This window comes from Puntigrus tetrazona, chromosome 21 (assembly GCF_018831695.1).
Source record: "Puntigrus tetrazona isolate hp1 chromosome 21, ASM1883169v1, whole genome shotgun sequence".
Classification (NCBI taxonomy): domain Eukaryota; kingdom Metazoa; phylum Chordata; class Actinopteri; order Cypriniformes; family Cyprinidae; genus Puntigrus; species Puntigrus tetrazona.
Window position 1 is genome coordinate 12,915,381 of NC_056719.1, and position 20,471 is coordinate 12,935,851.

Here is a 20,471-nt window from a genome sequence, read left to right on the forward strand (position 1 = left end):
TTCAGTCCTGTCAAAATATTGGTCAACCACCAGTGTGAGGGCATGTGTGTTGTTATTATTATTACAGTGTGTTTTTTCCGCACTTTGGCTGATTTGTAGAAGGAAAAAAATAATAATATTAAAATATATATAAATAAATATATATAGTGAGAGTAAAAAGTATTTGATCCCTTGCTGATTTTGTTGGTTTGCCCACTAATAAAGACATGATCATTCTATACTTTTAATGGTAGATGTATAAGTACAGAATATCAAAAAGAAAATCCAGAAAACTATTTTAAAGAATATATTTTAATTGATTTGTATTTCATTGAGGGAAATAAGTATTTGATCCCCTAGTATGCATTAGGAGTTTTGGCTTTCACAGACCAGTTAGACACTCCCAATCAACTTGTTACCTGAATTGAAAACACCTGTTCTAACTAATGGCCTGTGTGAAAGACACCTGTTCACAGAATCAGACAATCAGACAGATTCCAAACTCTCCAACATGGGTAAGACCAAAGAACTCTCTCAGGACCTCAGAGACAGGATTGTTGACATGCAAGATGCTGGGCATTAAAGTAACAACCATTGGTGCAATTGTGAGAGTTTAAGAAGTATAACATGACCATCGATAGACCTCAGTCTGGTGCTCCACAGAAAATTTCACCTTGTGGGGTGGCAATGATCATGAGAACTGTGAGAAATCACCTGCAACCACACTGCGGGAGTTAGTGAATGACCTCAAGGCAGCTGGGACCACAGTCACCAGGAAAACAATTGGCAACACTTTGCGCCGCAATGGATTAAAATCCTGCAGTGCCCGAAAGGTACCCCTGTTTAAGAAGGCACATGTGAAGGCCCGCCTAAAGTATGCCAATGATCACCTCAAAGATGTACAAAGTGATTGGGAGAAGGTTCTGTGGTCAGACAACACCAAAATTGAACTATTTGGCCTAAGCTCTACTCGTCATGTGTGGAGGAAGACAAATGCTGACTATGACCCCAGGAACACTGTGCCCTCCGTCAAGCATGGAGGTGGAAGCATTATGTTTTGGGGGTGTTTCTCTGCCAAGAGCACAGGGCTACTTCACCGCATCAGGATGGAGCCATGTACTGTGCAGTCCTGAGGGACAACCTCCTCCCCTCTGCCAGGAAGTTGAAAATGGGCCGTGGTTGGGTCTTCCAACATGACAACGACCCGAAGCATACAGCAAAGGCAACAAAGGAGTGGCTCAAGAAGAACCAAACTAAGGTCATGGAGTGGCCCAGCCAGTCTCCGGACCTCAATCCAATCGAAAATCTATGGAGGGAGCCGAAGGTCCGAGTTGCCAAGCGACAGCCCACCAACCTTAATGATTTAGAGAGGATCTGCAAAGAAGAGTGGGCCAAAATTCCCCCTGATATGTGTGCTAACCTTGTAGTTAACTACAACAAACGTCTGTCCGCTGTGCTTGCAAACAAAGGCTGTGCCACCAAGTATTAAGTGCTTTTGGCTAGAGGGATCAAATACTTATTTCCCTCAATGAAATACAAATCAATTAAAATTTTCTTTAAAAGTTATTTTCTGGATTTTCGTTTTGATATTCTGTCTCTCCATGTTAGAATACATCTACCATTAAAAGTATAGAATGATCATGTCTTTATTAGTGGGCAAACCAACAAAATCAGCAAGGGATCAAATACTTTTTACTCTCACTGTGTGTATATATATATATATATATATATATATATATATATATATATATATATATATATATATATATATATATATATATATATATATATATATATATATATATAAAACTGTATATAAGTACTTAATTTGCGCAAATCTTAATTTTTTCCCACAAAATGATTGTAAAGGTCTTTAAAAAGACACAAGGTATGATTTTATCTTGATTAGAATTTAAATATATGACTGATATATTGCCCTTTTAAATTGAGCAATAAATATCTGTTTTGTTCCTTGAATGAATTTGTTACTGAAAGAATCGAGTGATCCAGTGATTCAGCCTTCTATTTAGATGGACTCACTCCCTGCGTCCCAATGTGCATAGCCTACTATCCAATCTCCCTAAATAGGATTTAAATCTACTAATATCACATAGAATTTAAGATGGATAGTACACACTTTTTTCCTTTCAAAAATCAAGTGTCCAAGGCGAGATTCACAGTTGTAAAACTCAATACATACATTTGTCCATATTCTCTCTCAAATAGTTTTACATTTGCAAATGACTTTTGAAAACAGTTTTTCTATGGAAAGCAGATTGTGTTCATTTGCAAAACACTTAATTTGTTTGTATTATTTTGGCACAAATTTCACCCCATATTTATAGGTGAACTAATCCTTTAAGACTTAAATAAGTGGTTGAGGATACTTGCAAAGACAAGCATTTTGACAAACAAGTATGTGCATATAACAGTATAAACTGAAAAAAAAACAAACAAAAAAACAAACAAAAAACAAAACTTGTTTACTGATATATTGCCCACTCCCCTACAGCTTACCAAAGTACAACAGTGTGCAGTGGCACAGCACATGAGAAATTTCTAGCTTACAAGAGGAACAGACAAAAAAGTATTAACTTTTGTGGTGCATTACGTTTCTTTCACAGGGCTTCACAACCCAAAAAATTTATCCTAAAAGTGGTAATGCATTCACTGTGGTTTAGTTGTATATCTGACCTGAGCCCCATCTCTGTTTCTAGACTCTCCACTTGCTTGCTGATAGAGGCCTCCAGATCACCCTTGCCTTCCAACTCTGAAATAGTCAATGTACGACGCTAAGGAGGAAAACAACAAAAATGCAATTAAAATGCATAAAATTTCCACGGATAAGTAATTATGACTTTCAATTTGGGTCAATAGAAGTTTTAGAAAGTATCCATTAACTGTAACCATCATTAATGATCTACATTGCACATTTGTCAGTGAAGCACTGATTGTGACATCACATTTAATATTGTCATTTTATAGAATAAGCGTGCTTGACAGACAAAATTTAATGGTTTATCAGAGCAACCATGCCTCTTTAAAATAGTTGTACTGCTCAATTCAATTTGAATTGTGGGTTTTGTCTTATGATGTGCCTTACAAACACTGTGACAACTGCACAAACACAATAAGTGGTGTGCTAGTACTCCATATTGAATGTGTCTGCGCCAATCTTACCCGGACTTTGGCTACAGGTCTCTCTCCTGCCTCCATCTGCTGGCGAAGCTGAGAAATCTCCTCTGCCAGCATCTTCCTGTCATCCAGCAAGTCTTGTAGATGTCGGCGGGCCTCTTCTGTGCTCACAAGCACTTCTACTTCATTCAGCAACCAATTCTGAATCAATTAAAATGACAATTGCAATATTTATCCTAAGATGCAAATGTAATTACATGAGCTGAGCTGACAATAACAAAATTAAACTAAAGAGGTAAAAAGTCAAACCAGTGTCTGCAATCATCTGCAATTTTCTATTTTAAACAAGAACTCTTTATCAGCTTCTTGGTGGACCCATGTCTCAGCCTATGATATAAGTTGCATTATACGTTGAGTCAGAAGTCAGCCAAGAAGCTGGAACTCTGTGCTCTTAAATAAATTTGATCACCCTGTTCTCCTGTTTGATACGGTTCAGTGCTTTGACACCATCTGTATTGTTAAAAGCACTATATAAATAAAAGTTTGTTATCTACAATATAATGTGAAAACTAAAATATTTTTGTTACAAAAACCCATCGATCTGCTACAAAGGATATGTGATAACCCCTCCGAAGACGTACGTGTTAGTTTGGCAATGGATATATCCAATTTATGAAGCTTCAAAATAATGGCCGCTATCCATGAGCATTATCAAGCTTTGAAGAGGCAAGATAATTTATATATATAAAAAAAAAAAAAAACAACTCATAACTCTGTCCGTCTGAAAGAGGAAAGTCATATACACCTAGGATGGCTTGGGAGTAAAATATGCAGTAATTTCCATTTTTGGGCGAACTACTACTTTGATCTAGTAAAGAAATAAATACTCAAAATATTAAATTACCAAAATATTATGAAATACGTTTGGAAAAACATTTCAATAATGTGTCTGCCATTACTTCAACAGATTTGTTGCATCATAGCACCCACAGCGTTTCAAAGGAAAAACACTGTGCACTTAAGAACTCAATCATCATTTCTTAGTTTGCAAATATTAACTAAAGTGAGTGATGACCATGAGTATGGTATAATATTCTAACCCTCAGTTTTTGATAGATGTAGTAACATACAGGAGTCATGTTTGATTTTTTGGCAATTGTAAAATGTGCTGGAGACACATGATTATTTAAAGGAATTATGTTTATTTCATGAATTAAATACATCTAGTTTTGAAAATTAAGTTTAAGTTTTACCAGCAAAGTACAGTTTAACCAAAGAGTAAATACTGTTGTAAATAAGTGAAGTGAGTGGGGAGAGTTCCATTACTACAACTTTATCCATTTTGTAACTGTATGTTACAACGTTTTATGTGTTACAACTATACAAAGGATATCAAATTTTAATATTTGACAAGATTACATGTAGCAGTGATAATAATGTTAATGGAAAAAATATATTTAAATTAAACAAACAATGACCAAAATGATCACTGACCAATAATCAATATGGTATCAATATGCATCCTTAGCTGATAGATAAACCAACGAAAAAAAATAGCCAAATTCTGAAAGACAACAAACCAAGCTTTTTTTTCCATATATGAGGTACCTTGATTCTATTGCTAACACCCTCTGCTCCACGGTTCTGAAATTCTTTGCGTTTCTCTGCAACTTCACTCCTCTTCTGAAGAGCATCTTTCAGACGCTTGTTAGCAGCAGCAGCCTGTTGATGCACATTTAGATTATTACATCATACTTTACAGGAGAACACTGCAGGGGACGACAAGAACTACTTCCAACAGCACCCACAAGTAAAAAGACCACCTTCAGTTAAAGCTATATTAATAGCATATTGCACACCTTCTGGGCAATAAAAAAAAAAAAAAAAAAAAATCTATTCAAAATTTTTTGAATGTTGCCCTACGTTATCCTGAAACATTAAAGTATAACCATCATAAATTTAGTAGGGGTATTACAATTCACGTATTGTGTATTGTATGATTCATGTTCATTTTCCAAATCATAGTGACCATCCCTACCCCCTTTTTAGTGGAGACTAGAGTAAGTTGATTGTGGTTTGCATAACAAATATACATTTTATGTTTTCAAATATAAAAATAAATAAATAAATAAAAATAATTGAGCCAAACTAAAAATGAAACACTGGACACACAGACACACCATAGCTGTGTTTAAAATTTTACTGGAAATTAAGTGCTGGTTGTCAGGCCAGACGAGAACTGGCCCTGAACTGAGCTCTGTTTGAATAGGCTATATGCACATAATTGTTCAGTAAAATTTATTCTGTCTTTTCAGTTACTTTTTGGTCACCGAAAGAGCCTTTTTTGATATTTTTCAAAAGCAAAAGCCAAGGAGACTCTTTGGTATCCTCAGCACAGTTCTTTATTAAGATTGCATGGTGCTGCAGTCACCAAAAGTCTAACTAAGGCAGTGATGCATTGTATTTTACAGTTTTGGAAAAATAGCTCACCTCCTCTGTCTTGCGGCGAAGTACACTGGCCTGTTTCTGGAAGTCCCTCTCCAGTTTTAGCATCTCATACTGTCGTTTACGATCCTGAAATATGCCCAAATGCATTTAATTTCCTAAAAATCTTATTAATATATAAATATAAAACAAAAGTGATCACAGACACCATCTGCAAATTTAACATAAGAAAAAGATTTATTAAGACCGACACTCACTTTTTCTTTAAGCTGTAGGACTTCTTTATCTTTCTTTTGCTTCCACAAACGAAACTTCTCAGAGTCCTCTTTCATCTGTTTCATGAGCTGCACCCGCTGGGACTTCATAGCCTGCACATATCAACCAGCACAATATATGAATACAACTCTGTATTTCCTATTGTGGTGATAATTAACAGCATGTTAGATGATAAATCATGCCAAAATGTAAAATTTTAAATCTTTATTATCATCATTAAAACGGTATTAGATTACAGTACTTTGAACAAAACACAATAAATAAATACTGTCCAGAATAAACCACAGTTTTAAGTAACAGTTTAGTACAGCAGAGTAGTCTCGATTTGAGTGAAAACAGAGTGGAAAAGCTGGGAAGTTTTAAAAGAGTGCCTGCTGTAAATTTTGACCAGTTGATAAAAACAAGCTTATGTGGATTCGACACATTTAAACAATTCAGATAAGTTATATATGGAGTAAATAAAATACATGTAATCTTTTTTTATCAATTAGCATTTTAAGTATTTTCTTTAAAAAAAGGCTAAAATATGAGGCTTACCTTTTTATGAAACTTTTTCAAGATTTGAACATTTACATTAGATATTTGTAAACTGTTGTCGGTTAAGTTGTCATTTAACATTCAAACATCATTGTTAATGTTACCGTTTTATTGATCATGCAAACAAAAAGTAATCAGTTCATTAAGGGCAAATGTAATTATCCACAAATTATCGATTTAGTTTAGTTTATCAAGTTGTTTAGTTTTATATATTTACATTTATTTCAACTGACTATTTGTTTTAAGAAACACTGATTTACTGACAGTTTTGGTATCATTTACCCACAAAAAGATCTATATGAAACACCATTAATATGAGTAGTAGCACAAAGATACATAATGTAGCTTTAATTTAATTGAAACACATTAGCTGAGAGATACATTTGCCTTGAACAGAGACCTTTTTGTCTTTACATTTTGGTAAAAAACCCCAGCCCTAATCAACAGATTAAACATATTAAGGTTTGTAAAAACAAACCTGAATCTCCTGGTTGAGTTTAGCCACATTGCGCACAGATGACTCTTTGAGCTTAAGCAGCTTAGATTGATCTTGAAGTTTCTTTTTTAACTCAGTGATTTGCCCTTCCAGCTCCTGAAGTCTCTTCCTGCGTTGTTCACTTAGTCTTGATTAGAAAACAATAAACGATCATTAACTTGTCATTGTGTTGCAGCAGTAAATATGACAGTTCGTGATTGGACAGAAAAGGGCACAAAATTGAGTTACTTGGCTTGATTGGTGTCCTTCTTAGCAGACTGTAGGGCCTGAATGAGATCTTCCTTCTCTTTTTGCAGAGAGCCAACTGAAGCATGCAGACTTTGAATATTTTCCTGGAAAAGTGAAAAACACCACTTAAATGACATTCACCAATATCGTATTTATCATTTGGTTTTCAGCCTTACCTGATATTCTGATTGCATGGGCTCCAAATGACTGTCATTCTGACACATATTCTTGACAAAAGCTTCTTTTAGAGCCAAAACTTTATTGAGCTCAATCAGTTCCTTCGACATCTGAGCCTGTCGCAGTGCATGCTGGGCTGTATAGGCTTCAGGAGCGTCTTTGGCCTGAGGATCAGCACTGATTTCCTAAAACATTACAGTTGAGGGAACAACAATCTAGTGTACAATCTATTAAGATTCAACAAAAAAAAAATCCCCTGACATATTCTTGGTATTTGAACACTACATGCACAACTTTCATTTTCACTTTCATTACATGGAAAATAAGATGGGCTAAACACTGTGAAACAACTACTGAGACTACACAGAAGGAAAAAAAAAATCATACAGATTAGATTCACAGGAAATAGTGATAACATTCTTACATAAAACTCTTGTAACTAGCCACTTATGACATACATACCACTGACGGGCCAACAGAAGAACACCCTGCAAGTACCTCCAGAGCTGAAGTATTGCCTGAAGTCATCGCATCTATGGTGGCAGCAATCCCTGCACTCTCATTCTGTTAAATATTCAATTTTTTTTAGAATACTGCTAAGTAATGACAATAATTTTTTTTTAAATGACCATAACACATTCTGAAGCAAGTTAGAGGATTTAATAAAAATATCTGTATTAAATTGAAATTAATCTGTATTTCCAAAATTGCCTCAGGCATTTTTTCCAAATGTCAAGAGTACTGTAATTAGCAATTCATTGAATTTTGAAAACTGATTTGTTATACATGACATCATTAACTTCTTATTCTATATGATCCATTTAAGTAATGGTTAAGTAAATGGTTAAACATGCATAATTTTTTGTTCATCTCCTGTGATGCACCCAAATGCTTGCAGTTCAAATAATACACAACCTATACAAATCATTGGCATGACTGCAACAACATTTAGATAATTCCTTCACTTATAAATCTCTTAAGTAGAGCTAGTTACAATAAATCCAGTTTTCATGAAATAAGTAGGTTTGAGCTAACATATGTTGGCATGACAGTAACTCAAATTAAACAATAGCTCAAATAGCAGAGAATGGCACTATCAATGTAGATCATGGCTTTGATTTCCAAGAAAAGCAAGGACCAGAGGTCGTACTAGCCAAACGATTTCTATAATTGACTTGTTTTTCTTTAAATCAGTGACAGAAAAATCTGAAGGCCTTCTGTCACTTTGACAAATTACAGAGGGTAAATTTCTACTGAGGGTGATCTAATTGTAATTTATAACAGTAATTCCACTCCTGTCCAGCTGGTGGCAAGTACACACCAGTGTGGCAGCAGATTTTGGGTTTATCAACCAACAGACCAAAATTAAAACTTGGGTCTTTTGCTATGCCTTTGATTAATGACACAGGCAAGTACCCACAAGCAAAACAAAAGTGATGATCAGTTCATGGGAGCCTGCCACTTCGCTTTATCTGAAGACATTTAAGAGTGCCAAAATGCTGAAATTTATTCCTAATAAAATGTGTGGATTTTAAAATCTGAGACTTTTATTCATATCAAAAAGTAACAAAGCTTAATCCATAGTGATTTACTTGGATGGGATATGAATTGTCTATTCATCAACTGAAAACTGCATTGATGGTGATAACGATTGAAGAATATATATCCATCCCTAGAGTATTTTATTGTTTTTAGTTGCCTCCATTGTAACTGCATGCTGTGCTACTTGAGAGCAGACTTGACCAGCTGACTGGATGTATAGATTTATCAACGTTGATTGAAACGTTGAAAAACTGCACGTGTCTGATGTGGTAAGAGATGCATACCCTATCCACTCATGTTTAATGCCATTACCATTTGAACTGCATAGTTTAAAAGATTTTTTTTTCTTTAATTCATTGGCTCATTTAAATTGAATACGCTAAGATTTTTTTTTTTTTTTTTTTTTTTTTTTTTACAATTTTCAGTTATTAAAAAATAAAAAATAAATATTCTCTATTAACCTTTTTATGTTGTTTGGGTCTGTTTTTAGTTGTTTTTTTGTTTTGTTTTTTTAAATCAAAAGAAAATACTATAAATTATTTCAAACTAATATTTATTGGCTTTAGCTTATTTTCTGTAAAGAACCTCAGAACAATGAACACACATTGTACACTCCCTCTACATATATTACATACAGGATGTCCGGGTCCACTGGAAGGTGTTAAAATAAGCAATCTAAAATATGTAGTAACAGTAATTTACTAAAATATTGGCTAATTAATAGCGAGAATTGGTCCTTTGACTAAAGTGTTACAAACAAGCGTCACAATAGGTTGGTCTTGTGATTGTAAGAATCCATTAATAGCTTAGCTATTCCCTGCATTCCAATCCTTTGAGTGTAGTGGTGGGGATATGAGATTGGTGGATTCCTGGCAGGTCTGCAAAGTGTGTTTTAATGCAATTAAATTTAGTGTGTGTCATGACTACATTATAACAGACTGGGCTCCCAGCTCAGCCTCACTGATTATTATTGTGCTTTATCTGGCTACAAAATAAACTGGGATAGGTCATCCTTAATGGCACTTAATAGTATTACTAAAGTAACATCTTTACCGAGTGGCCTCTCCTTTACTAATTCATGTACCTATCTTGGTATCAAAATTGTAGATTCTCTGTCCAGGGTTAAAAAGTTGCAATCTATAGTCATATTGATGGACCATTAGGAGAGACTCACTCACTCAAACACACATTACATTCTCCACCAAATTCCAGAAATCACAGTTCTATTACCTGCAGTTCTAGAATAAGCTGTTGAAGGCTCTGAATCACCTCCATATTCTCCTTCAGTTCCTGGTCTTCCAGGGTTTCCACCATCTTATGTAGGTCCACCTTACACCTAAAACAGTGATAAACCCTGCATTACTAAAATTTTGCTCATTTCTTAATTCATGAAACTCACTATATGATTTACCAATCATTGGTACTTACGCTGCATGCTGCCTTAACTCATCCATTTTGCTTTGCAGTTTCTCATTTGTCTGCTCAATCTAAAAGAAAAACCAAACAATAAAATAAACAAACAAAAAAGGTTTAACAATAGAGTAAATAAATTGGTTATCAAAATAGGCAAACTTCTATACATCACATCCAGAAACGACATGTCAATTTTAGGGAAATAAACAGTGATAAAATAGTAACTTTTGCCCATTTCATTTTACCAGCAAACCATGCAGAAAGTGTGATTTTCAGCAACAAAAAACATGGATGAGGGATAAACGTTCCCTGAACCTACACAGATGATGCCTAAAAACTTCTTACCATGATAATCCTTTCAAACATAAAAGCTGTCTGTCCCACAGCCTCACTCAGCTCTCGGCTCAGCTTGCTGTTTTCATCTTGCAGACAGCGATTGTGTTCCAGGATGTTTGACACATTCTCTGCTGGCTCAGACCTACAAACCAAATACATCTTAATGAATTAAACTTATGATCTAAGAACAATATACTTCATACCTCAATATACTACAACAATATACCTCCTCGAGGTCCTGGACTAAAAAGAACAGTCTGGTTCCTTGCCCATATAATCTAATGCACCCACAACCGTCAGAAGTTAATGCAAGAAGCAAGTTTTTACGCTTTCTTGACATTTCGACAGCACATATTGCGCTACACTACTCTCTGTACTACAAAAGATACTCTCTGCTGCTTTTTTGTAACAGATGCTGCCAGTGTTTTAGTTTTCTAAATAAAGCACTCGTCAACTTGTCAGAAAAGACGCCAAGAGTGGACATGACATTAAAAGTACTTTTACTACAGTTAATATTATAAGTATACTACATTGAAACCCCATCCAATGTTGATTTAGGTTTGTCTCATTCCCTCATATTAGGAAAGCAAGACATCATTAATCAGAATAATGTTATCTTCTCATCCTCAAACAACAGCACAATAAAAAATTCAATTTATATTTTTATTGATATTTATTCGATATGCACCAAGTTCATCAATGATGTAACAGTCACAAAGACCATCACTGTCCAGGCCAAACGAAGCCATGGCTGACAGGAGAGGTGCACAGACTCCTAAAGGCTCAGAACACTGCCTTTAGAGCTGGAGATGAGGAAGGCCTTACGACAGCTAGGGCAAACCTGTCCCGCGGCATCAGGGAGGCTAAGAGACAGTACTCCAGAAGGTTATCCCACTGTTTCAGTAAAAGCAGAGACGCTCGAAGCCTGTGGCAGGGGATCCAGACCATTACATACTAAAAGCCCCCACCGCAGACCTGCGAGAGCTCCATCCCACTGCTGAACGAGCTGAAAACTTTCTTTGAGAAAACTCTCCCATCCTTGCGTTAAATATAACTTTAAATGAGTCTACCACCCAAGATTACTGCCATAAAAATTAGCTACGTCTAAAAGAAAGAGAGAGGTGTTGCTACAATTTATAGCAATATTCTCAGTACCTCGCAGAGAGCAGATTTAAAGAATTCTGCACTGGCTGGATATTGGATAGATTTTTTAATCTTATTAATTACCTATAAAACCCTGAATGGTTTAGCTTGAGCGAGCTCTTAATCACATTATAGTTCTGCATGTCCACCACATTCTCAAAACTCTGGCTGTTTGATAATACCTAGAATAATCAAAATTTACTGCGGGCGGCAGATCCTTTTCCTATCTAGCACCCAAACAATCTCCCTAACACTGTTCAGGAAGCAGACACACTCTCCCCGTTTAAATCTAGATTAAAGACTCATCTTTTAAACTAATGTAATCTACGCTAATATTGGTCTTGTTTCCTTCTTATTCTGTATCTCAGTTTATATCCAAATTAGATGGTGAATAAGCACCCAGAGGTTATGTTTATTAGAGACCAGAAAACCTAGATGAGCCCAGTGGATAGATTGCGCGCACAGCAATCTGACCCAGCTCTGTTTAAAAATTTAACTGGAACTGCTTGGCATCCGGCCAGAGCAGAACTGGCCCCAACTGAGCCTGGTTAATGAAGTCTGTCGCCTCTGGCTTGATTTGTTGGGTACATTTAATTTCTAGCGATTATCATCGATTTGATTAGAAAGACTATCTTTGAACAATTTGTTATTCAATGCAATCTCGTCATTATACATCCCCATCATTGTTGTATTCTATTTTATACAGTGTTGTTAAAAGCACTATACAAATAAAAATGATTGATTGATTGAATAACTTGTTTGAAGTAATGGTGTGGCATAACATTATCCAGAGAAACACATGCTAGTAATAAATCCCCTGTCATGTTTGTACTGGCTACTGTATTGAGGCCACCGGGCACTTCATGAACCATATTAGCACAGTTCCGTCAACAATGCATTGGCTCCCTATCAAACATTAACAAGATTTTAAAATCTATCCAATTACTTATAAAGCCGTGAATGGTTTAGCTTTTATACTGGCTTCTGTATAGAGACCACCAGGACTTTATTAAAGAATTTGATGATTTTCTAAGTACTGGTTACAGAAAGTCGGAATTGTTGATGAAAAATTAAAGATGCATTAGGATCAGCATTCCTAGACATTCTGAACTCTACTGGGGTTAGACAACACCTGTCAGGACCTATTTAGTATAAGATCTAGAGTATGATATAAATGTCACAAGGAATTGATGTAAATGGTCTTGAAATTCTGCAGCAAAGTTACAATGTTTCAGATCATTATCTAGTCTTGTGTGAACTCCATATAGCCAAAACCGTAAACTCTACAACTCGCTACAAGTATGTTAAAACCATCACTTTCACCACAAAGGAGTGCTTTGCAAGTAATCTTCCTTTAAATCACAATTCGTTAGCACATCCAATACTGCAGAAGCAATAAACCATGGACTCTTTTTTTCTAGCACTTTAGACACAGTTGCCCCTTTATGCTTAAGAAAGATGAAAGAGAACAGTCTGACTCCGTGGTATAACAAACACACTCATTTTCTATTATAGGAGAGGATTGTACAAACTTGTTAAATCATCTAAAAGCAACAACATGTATGCTGGACCCTCTTCCATCTAAACTATTAAAAGATTTGCTTCCAGCAGTCATAGATCCTATCCTGACTATTATTAATTCACCATTGTCATTAGGATATGTCCCCAAAAACTTCAAACTGGCTGTTGAGAGGCCTCTCCTTTATATTAAAAAAAAAAAAAAAAAAAACACTCACATCTTGACCCCAATTTAGTCAATTAGAGACCAATCTCGAATCTCCCCTTTCTGTCAAAGATAAAAGAAAAGGCAGTATCCTGTATTCATTCTTAGAAGCAAATCAAGTTGGAAATTCTTACAGATACCATTTTTCTCTATCAACTGAGAGTGGTTGTTTTGGATCTAAGCGCTGCCTTCAACACCAAATCAATCACAATATTCTCTTGAATAAACTAGAAAACTATGTTGGCATTAGTGGAAGTGCCTTAGCATGGTTCAAATCGCATTTATATGACTACCATCAGTTTGTAGCACTAACAGAATTAAAAAAAAACTCTCTCACAGCTGGGGACACTTAATTTGTAGTGATTGTTGTTAATTTGATTATAGCAATGTCTCTGCATTTATATATTAAAAAAAAGAAGCGTTTAAACTGATCATGGTATTCTCCTATTTGATATTGTTCAGTGGAAACAGAATGATAATGTGTATACATGTGTGTAATGTGTGTAACATGTAAAGTGGTTCTTAGGAGTTAAATTATAGCTACTACGTCTAAATTACAGAAATGTAGATTTGAAAAACTTGAACGCACTTACAAATGAATTAGAATTGGAATACAAGAAAGATCCTTAGACCAACTAGAACGTTTGGTGAGTTCAATGTTTAAGTCAGAGACAAGTCCTAGTGCAAATTCCAAAACTGACATGTTAGGACAACTGGTAACACTTTGAGGCAAGATCACATGAATTACCCTGAATTCATGCATAAATTATGCCTTATTTCATGCATTAATATCTCATAAATTATCAAGAACTAACATGAGTTCAGTCTTTTATTTATGACTTATGACAAGGACGAACTACACAGTAATTACAACATTAAGTTGGGTACGTCATCATGATGTGATCATGATTAAGATTTATTATGCATGATTATTACATTTAGGAAAGAGAAAGTAATACTTATAATTTATACTTTGGATAAATCTGTGCTTACGGGTTATATGTTTTTTGTGCATAAAAATTGTGTGTAGGTAAAACTACTTGAATTACTAAAAGATTTATAAAAAAAAAAAAAAAAAAAAAACATTGCCTCATGCATACATACAAGATTATTAAATTAATGTGAGATCATTTTTCTTTTATTTGTTAAGCATGGCTTTTAGTATATTCCTTTATTAATTCAATTAATTCACGGGCTAACCGTATTTCACATTTTGTGGTGACAGAAATGTTGCACTGTGCGGTAAGACTCGTGGCGGTGACGTACGTTTATAACAACAATGGTGTAAGGGCTCTGTGCTTATTATTAACTATTGCTCATCGCTAGTGGAGTTCGTTATTGTCAAATGCAGACCCTTTTATCTACCACGGGAATTCACTACCATTTACACTATCGGAGTTTATATTCCACACAGCGCTAATGCTAAGGAGGCTCTGAGCAAGCTGTACAAAGCTATTACCGAGCTGCAGAATGCCCCCCCGATGGATTGTTTATCGTCGTCGCCAGAGATTTCAATCACGCAAGTCTCAAAACAGTGTTCCCTAAATTCTATCAGCATGTGGACTTTGCTATGAGAGGAGCGAACACGCAGGATCTTGTTTACACAAACATTCCCGGCGTGTATCGTGCAGAGCCCCGCCCCCACCTCGGCTACTCAGACCACATCTATTATGTTGATTCCAGCATACAGATGCTCTAAACCGGTTCTGAAACAGATTAAAACCTGGCCAGCAGGATCCATCTCTGCTCTTTAGGACTGTTTTGAGTGTACTGACTGGGAAATATTTAGGGAGGCTGCAACCAACGGCGAATCCATTGACTTGGAAGAGTTCACATCAGTGAAAAGAATCCACGGCCACGTTCAAAACAGCAGTGACTCTCAGCGCATATGGCAGGGCATTCAAGCGGTCACCAACTACAAGACTTTACCTGTCTGCGATGGTGACGCCTCCCTACCAGATGCGCTGAATGACTTCTACACACATTTTGAGGCACAGAACAAAACAACGGTGAGGAAGTCCACCCCTCATACCAACAACCCAGTACTCTGCTTCACCACAGCTGACGTGAGGAAAACACTTTATAGAGTTAACCCACAGAAGTCTGCTGGACCGGACAACATTCCAGGCAGAGTACTGAAGGAGTGTGCAGAGCAGCTAGCTGATGTCTTCCCTGATATCTTCAATATCTCTCTGAGCAGCTCTGTCATTCTGACGTGCCTCAAAACAACAACGATTGTCCCGGTGCCTAATAAGTCTGTGGTTTCGTGCCTATCGTCTATCGTCCCATTGCACTCACACCAATTGTGATGAAATGCTTTGAGAGGCTTGTCATGAGGCACATCAAGTCACAGCTACTACCTTCTCTTGACCCATTACAGTTTGCGCTACGGACGATGCTATCACCACAACCCTCCATCTCGCCCTCTCACATCTGGACTCAAAGGGAAACTACGTCCGAATGCTGTTTATTGACTTCAGTTCAGTATTCAACACCATCATCCCTCAGCAACTTGTAGAGAAGCTAAGCCTGCTGGACCTGAACACCTCTCTCTGCAACTGGATGCTGGACTTTCTGACAGGCAGACCTCAGTCAGTCCGGATAGGGAACAGCATCTTCAGCACCACCACACTGAACACTGGAGCCCCTCAGGGCTGTGTGCTCAGTCCACTGCTGTTCATTTTGCTGACTCACGACTGTGCAGCGATGCACAGCTCCAATCATATAATCAAGTTCGCTGATGGTACGACCGTGGTGGGTCTCATCAGCAAGAATGACGAGTCAGCATACAGAGATGAGGTGCAGCAGCTCACAACATGGTGTAGAGCCAACAATCTATCTCTGAATGTCGACAAGACAAAGGAGATGATTGTTGACTTCAAGCGAGCAAAGAGTGACCATTCTCCGCTGTCCATCGACAGGTCCAAGGTGGAGACCGTCAAGAGCACCAAATTCCTTGGTGTTCATTTGTCAGATAATTTCACCTGGTCACTCAACACCAGCTCCATCAACAAGAAAGCCCAGCAGCGCCTCTACTTCTTGAGGAGGCTGAGGAGAGCTCATCTCCCTCCACCAATTCTGACTATGTTCTATAGGGGGACCATTGAGAGCGTCCTGTGCAGCTGCATCACTGCCTGGTTTGGGAATTGCAACGTATCGGATCGCAAAACCCTCCAAAGGATAGTGAGGACAGCTGAAATTGGCATCTCTCTGCCCTCTATCACGGACATTTACACCACACGCTGCATGCGCAAAACCACATGACCCCACACATCCCTCACACACATTATTCACCCTCCTGCCATCTGGAAAAGGGGTACCAGAGCATTCAGGCCCTCACAACCAGATTGCTGAACAGTTTCTTCCCACAAGCCATCAGACTCCTCAATAATCACACCTGAATGGACTTTCTGTTCCATAAGCATTCTTGTCATGTCTCGTCATATTTATTGTTGTGCACTTCATATTTATTGTTGTTTGCATTTTGTGTTCTTGCACTGATTATGTCTTTGCCTTGCACTGATTTTGTCTTTGCACTAGTTTGCACACTGGGTTTGCACTCTACTCCCCTGCTGTTTGCACTAGTCTGCACATGTTGCACTTTGTGGCTAAGCCACTGTCTTAGCTCAGTATGTGAGTTCTTTTGTATTGTGTATTTTGTTGTAAATGTGACTTCATGTAGCACCAGGTCCTGGAGAAACGTTGTCTCATTTAACTAATGTACTGCACAGCTATATGTAGTTGAAATGACAAGAAAAAGCCACTTGACTTGACTAGTCTTACCTGCAGAAAATAAATTACTTTTATGCAAAAATTCAAGATAAATGATACATGAATTACATAAAGTGGATAATAAACAGAGGTTTTCTTATTTTTTGTAAACAAAGAAAAAAAAAAAATCATGATCATGTGTAATAAATGATAAATCATTAATCCATGAAGTCATGAATGAAAGACTTTAAATCCTGATAACGCGTAATTAATGCACGAATACCTAATGATTGTGCCTATACTGTAAAGTGTTACAAAAAAACCTAAGCAATACAGAAACTAAAAATCTTAAAAGAAAAAGGACATACCCTGTCAGCACAGATGCAACACCTCCACGGGCATGCAGAAGCATCACCTGAAGTTCTTGCACCTGTGTTTAAAAAAATAAAATTAAAATGACCATTATCATCATTAAATTAAATATTTCCTCAGCGTTCTATTGTTTTTAGATAACCAGTCATTTATCAGTTGAAAAGCACCCAAAAAGCACCCAAAAGCCTCAAATGACCAAACAGAGTTAGTACCTGCTGTTTAAGTCGCTTCATTTCTACTGCACGTGGGTCAACATTGAGAATTGGTTTATTCTTAATTTTACGAGCACGATCAGCATAGCGCAACGTATTGATGGTCTCCTCAATGTTGGAGTCTGCTGGACTAACACACGCGATCATCAAGGTGTGGCTGTTTCCTCCGAGAGAGTCTAGGAACATGATTTGCAATAATTTTAGTAATTATGTATTTGTCTTTTTATGATCAGAAAAATAGCTTATGGGGAAAAAAAACAACAACAACACTTTCCTACTTCAGCATTTTACATTACACAAAGCAGCTTCAGAAAATCACTGCAACAGGATTTAAACTGTTAAAAATATTGAATAAATGTTATTATTATGCATTAAAGGGTTAATTCGCCCCAAAATAAAAAAAATGCCACTAGTTACTCAGTTACCTCCGTTCATCTTCAGAACACAAATTAAAGATATTTTTTGATGAAATCAGAGAGCCATCTAGTCCTCCATAAACAGCAAAAATAATCCTTTTTAGGTCAAGTTTTACATAAGGTTACGTCTTTCGCCATTTGAATAGTACCACAACGCAAGTTGTTTTTGTATTCTTTGTGATGATAATCTATTCTCCAAGTTGAGCTACTGACATGTTTTAATCATTGCATTTACTGCTTTTCTGGTCCTGGACCATTTCAGTTGTATTGCGGTCTATGGAGGGCCAAATGGCTTTTCAGTTTCATCAATAATCTCTTAATTTGTGTTCAGAAGTTTACCAAAGGTCTTATGAGTTTGGAACAACATGAGGGAGAGCAATTAAATGACAGAACTTTCTGTCTAACCCTTTAAGTGCATTGCAGTCCACTTAAATTTTTGAAAATAGAGTAAATTGAACCAACTCACTGAATCACATCTTACCCTGTAAGAGGCGTGTCAGTTTGGAATCCCTGTATGGCACAAAGGTTCCCTTCTTGCTTTCATCACCGAGTGCACTGATCACGTTTCCCAGAGACAGCAGTCCACGGTTAATGCTTATTCCTGTGACACAAATCAAGTCATCAAGTAAGGTACTTAAGTCACCTTAAGATAAATCTGTCAACTTCTCCAGAAAGAGAGCACTAAAAATAACATTAAAAAGGTATATGAACTCTACACATCATACTACACCAAGTATGATGTCAGACACTATAATATGCTGTAGTCCCTGCCCTACTTACCAGGGTGAAATACACAGTCTCTAAATGGCTGGAGGTCCAAGTGGTGCCCACAGAATAACATGGGTTTCATAGGTAATTGGATAAGTTTTTGGGGTAGACCTGACCTGTTGAAAACAGATGGTCTTCACCCCTCCTGGGGTCATACCGCTCTTCTCTCTAGAAATATGGCGCATAGTCTTAGAGCTCACACTTGACTAACTAGGGTCCAGGTCAGGAAGCAGATAGATTGGATAAGCTGACAGTCTGCTATCCGCTTCACGTCACAGAAAGCTTTAATTCTCAGCACATAGAGACCCTTTCACCTAGATATCACAATATAAAGACTGTGTCCTCCAAACCAAATTTAAAGCAACAATTTAATTGATGTTCAACAAATAAAAAATATTTAGAATACAGAGAAGCAAATGATGTCGCCTCTGGCTTGCTTGGTAGGGGACACTTAACTTCTAGTGATTTAACGTCGAACTGATTACAGAGACCGTCTCTGCATTTAATAAGAAATTGGTCACTCTCGTCATTATACATCCCTGTCATTGTACTCTTCTACATTATACTGTACAGTGCTTTGATGCAACCTGTGTTGTTAAAAGCGCTATAGAAATAAAAATGATTGATTGATTAAACTTGGCTTACTGAATATAAAAGATCCTTTTCTGAGAAAGCACTTTATATAAATTATATGATCAATCAGAACCTAGATTTGCTTTGTTTGACAGATACCTGGCTAAAACCTGATGAATATTACTTCAAATTAGTCTACCCCCCCAAGATTACTACTATAAAAATTAGTTATGTCCAAAACGTAAAGGGAGAGGTGTTGCTACAATTTATAGCAATATCCTCAGTACTTCTCAGAGAGCAGGCTTTAAGTATAACTCATTTGAAGTAATGGTGTTTTATATGACATTATCTAGAGAAAGTACTGTAGAGAGGCCACCAGGGCACCACACAAGGGCACCACTTTATTAACCACATTAGCCTGTTTCTGTCAACACTGCCCTGGCTCCCTGTCAAACATTGGATAGATTTTAAAATCTTGTTAAATTACTTATAAAGCCCTGAATGATTTAGCGCCTCAATACTTGAGCAAGCTCTTATGACATTATAGTCCCGCAAGTCCGCTGCATTCTCAAAACTCTGAAAAATCGACTGCAGGTGGCATATCCCGAGATGTGTCTTTTTAATCCAGATTTAAATCTACATTAATTTTTTTTTTTAATAAAAAGACATCTCTTTAACCTAGCCTACACATAACAAACAATACAGTTCCATTATCCAAATATATGTCGAAGGATTGTTAGGCTGCATTAATTAGATCAGCCAGAACCGGGGACACTCCCCATAACACACAATGTACTTGTTACATCGTAAAAAGAATGTCATCTCTGCTAATATTAGTCTGTCTTTTTCTTATACTCATTCTGAGTTTATATACAGATCAGATGGTGGATCAGCGCCAAGAGATGACCTTCATTAGACCAGAACACCTAGATGAGCCCAGTGGACAGATCACTGGATCCACAATTGCACACACAAAAATATTTTTTTTT

General features: G+C 36.8%; 1 protein-coding gene across 3 annotated transcripts in view; it reads right to left on the reverse strand.

The window, feature by feature from the left end:
* The window catches only part of kif4 (kinesin family member 4), a 44,671-nt gene that overhangs the window by 15,083 nt on the left and 9,117 nt on the right, over positions 1-20,471 (reverse strand). For 2 of the 3 annotated variants that reach the window (XM_043222043.1, XM_043222042.1), the window contains exons 8-22: positions 18,623-18,742; positions 17,726-17,901; positions 17,510-17,571; positions 10,574-10,706; positions 10,244-10,302; positions 10,046-10,151; positions 7,736-7,837; positions 7,273-7,458; positions 7,097-7,200; positions 6,851-6,995; positions 5,817-5,927; positions 5,605-5,688; positions 4,723-4,836; positions 3,160-3,315; positions 2,674-2,771 (exon numbers count right to left, since the gene is read on the reverse strand). In XM_043222043.1, coding sequence (XP_043077978.1) covers positions 2,674-2,771; positions 3,160-3,315; positions 4,723-4,836; positions 5,605-5,688; positions 5,817-5,927; positions 6,851-6,995; positions 7,097-7,200; positions 7,273-7,458; positions 7,736-7,837; positions 10,046-10,151; positions 10,244-10,302; positions 10,574-10,706; positions 17,510-17,571; positions 17,726-17,901; positions 18,623-18,742 — 1,756 coding nt within the window. The remainder of the gene's footprint in view (positions 1-2,673; positions 2,772-3,159; positions 3,316-4,722; positions 4,837-5,604; positions 5,689-5,816; positions 5,928-6,850; positions 6,996-7,096; positions 7,201-7,272; positions 7,459-7,735; positions 7,838-10,045; positions 10,152-10,243; positions 10,303-10,573; positions 10,707-17,509; positions 17,572-17,725; positions 17,902-18,622; positions 18,743-20,471) is intronic. The other variant, XM_043222044.1, reaches the window with a different exon arrangement.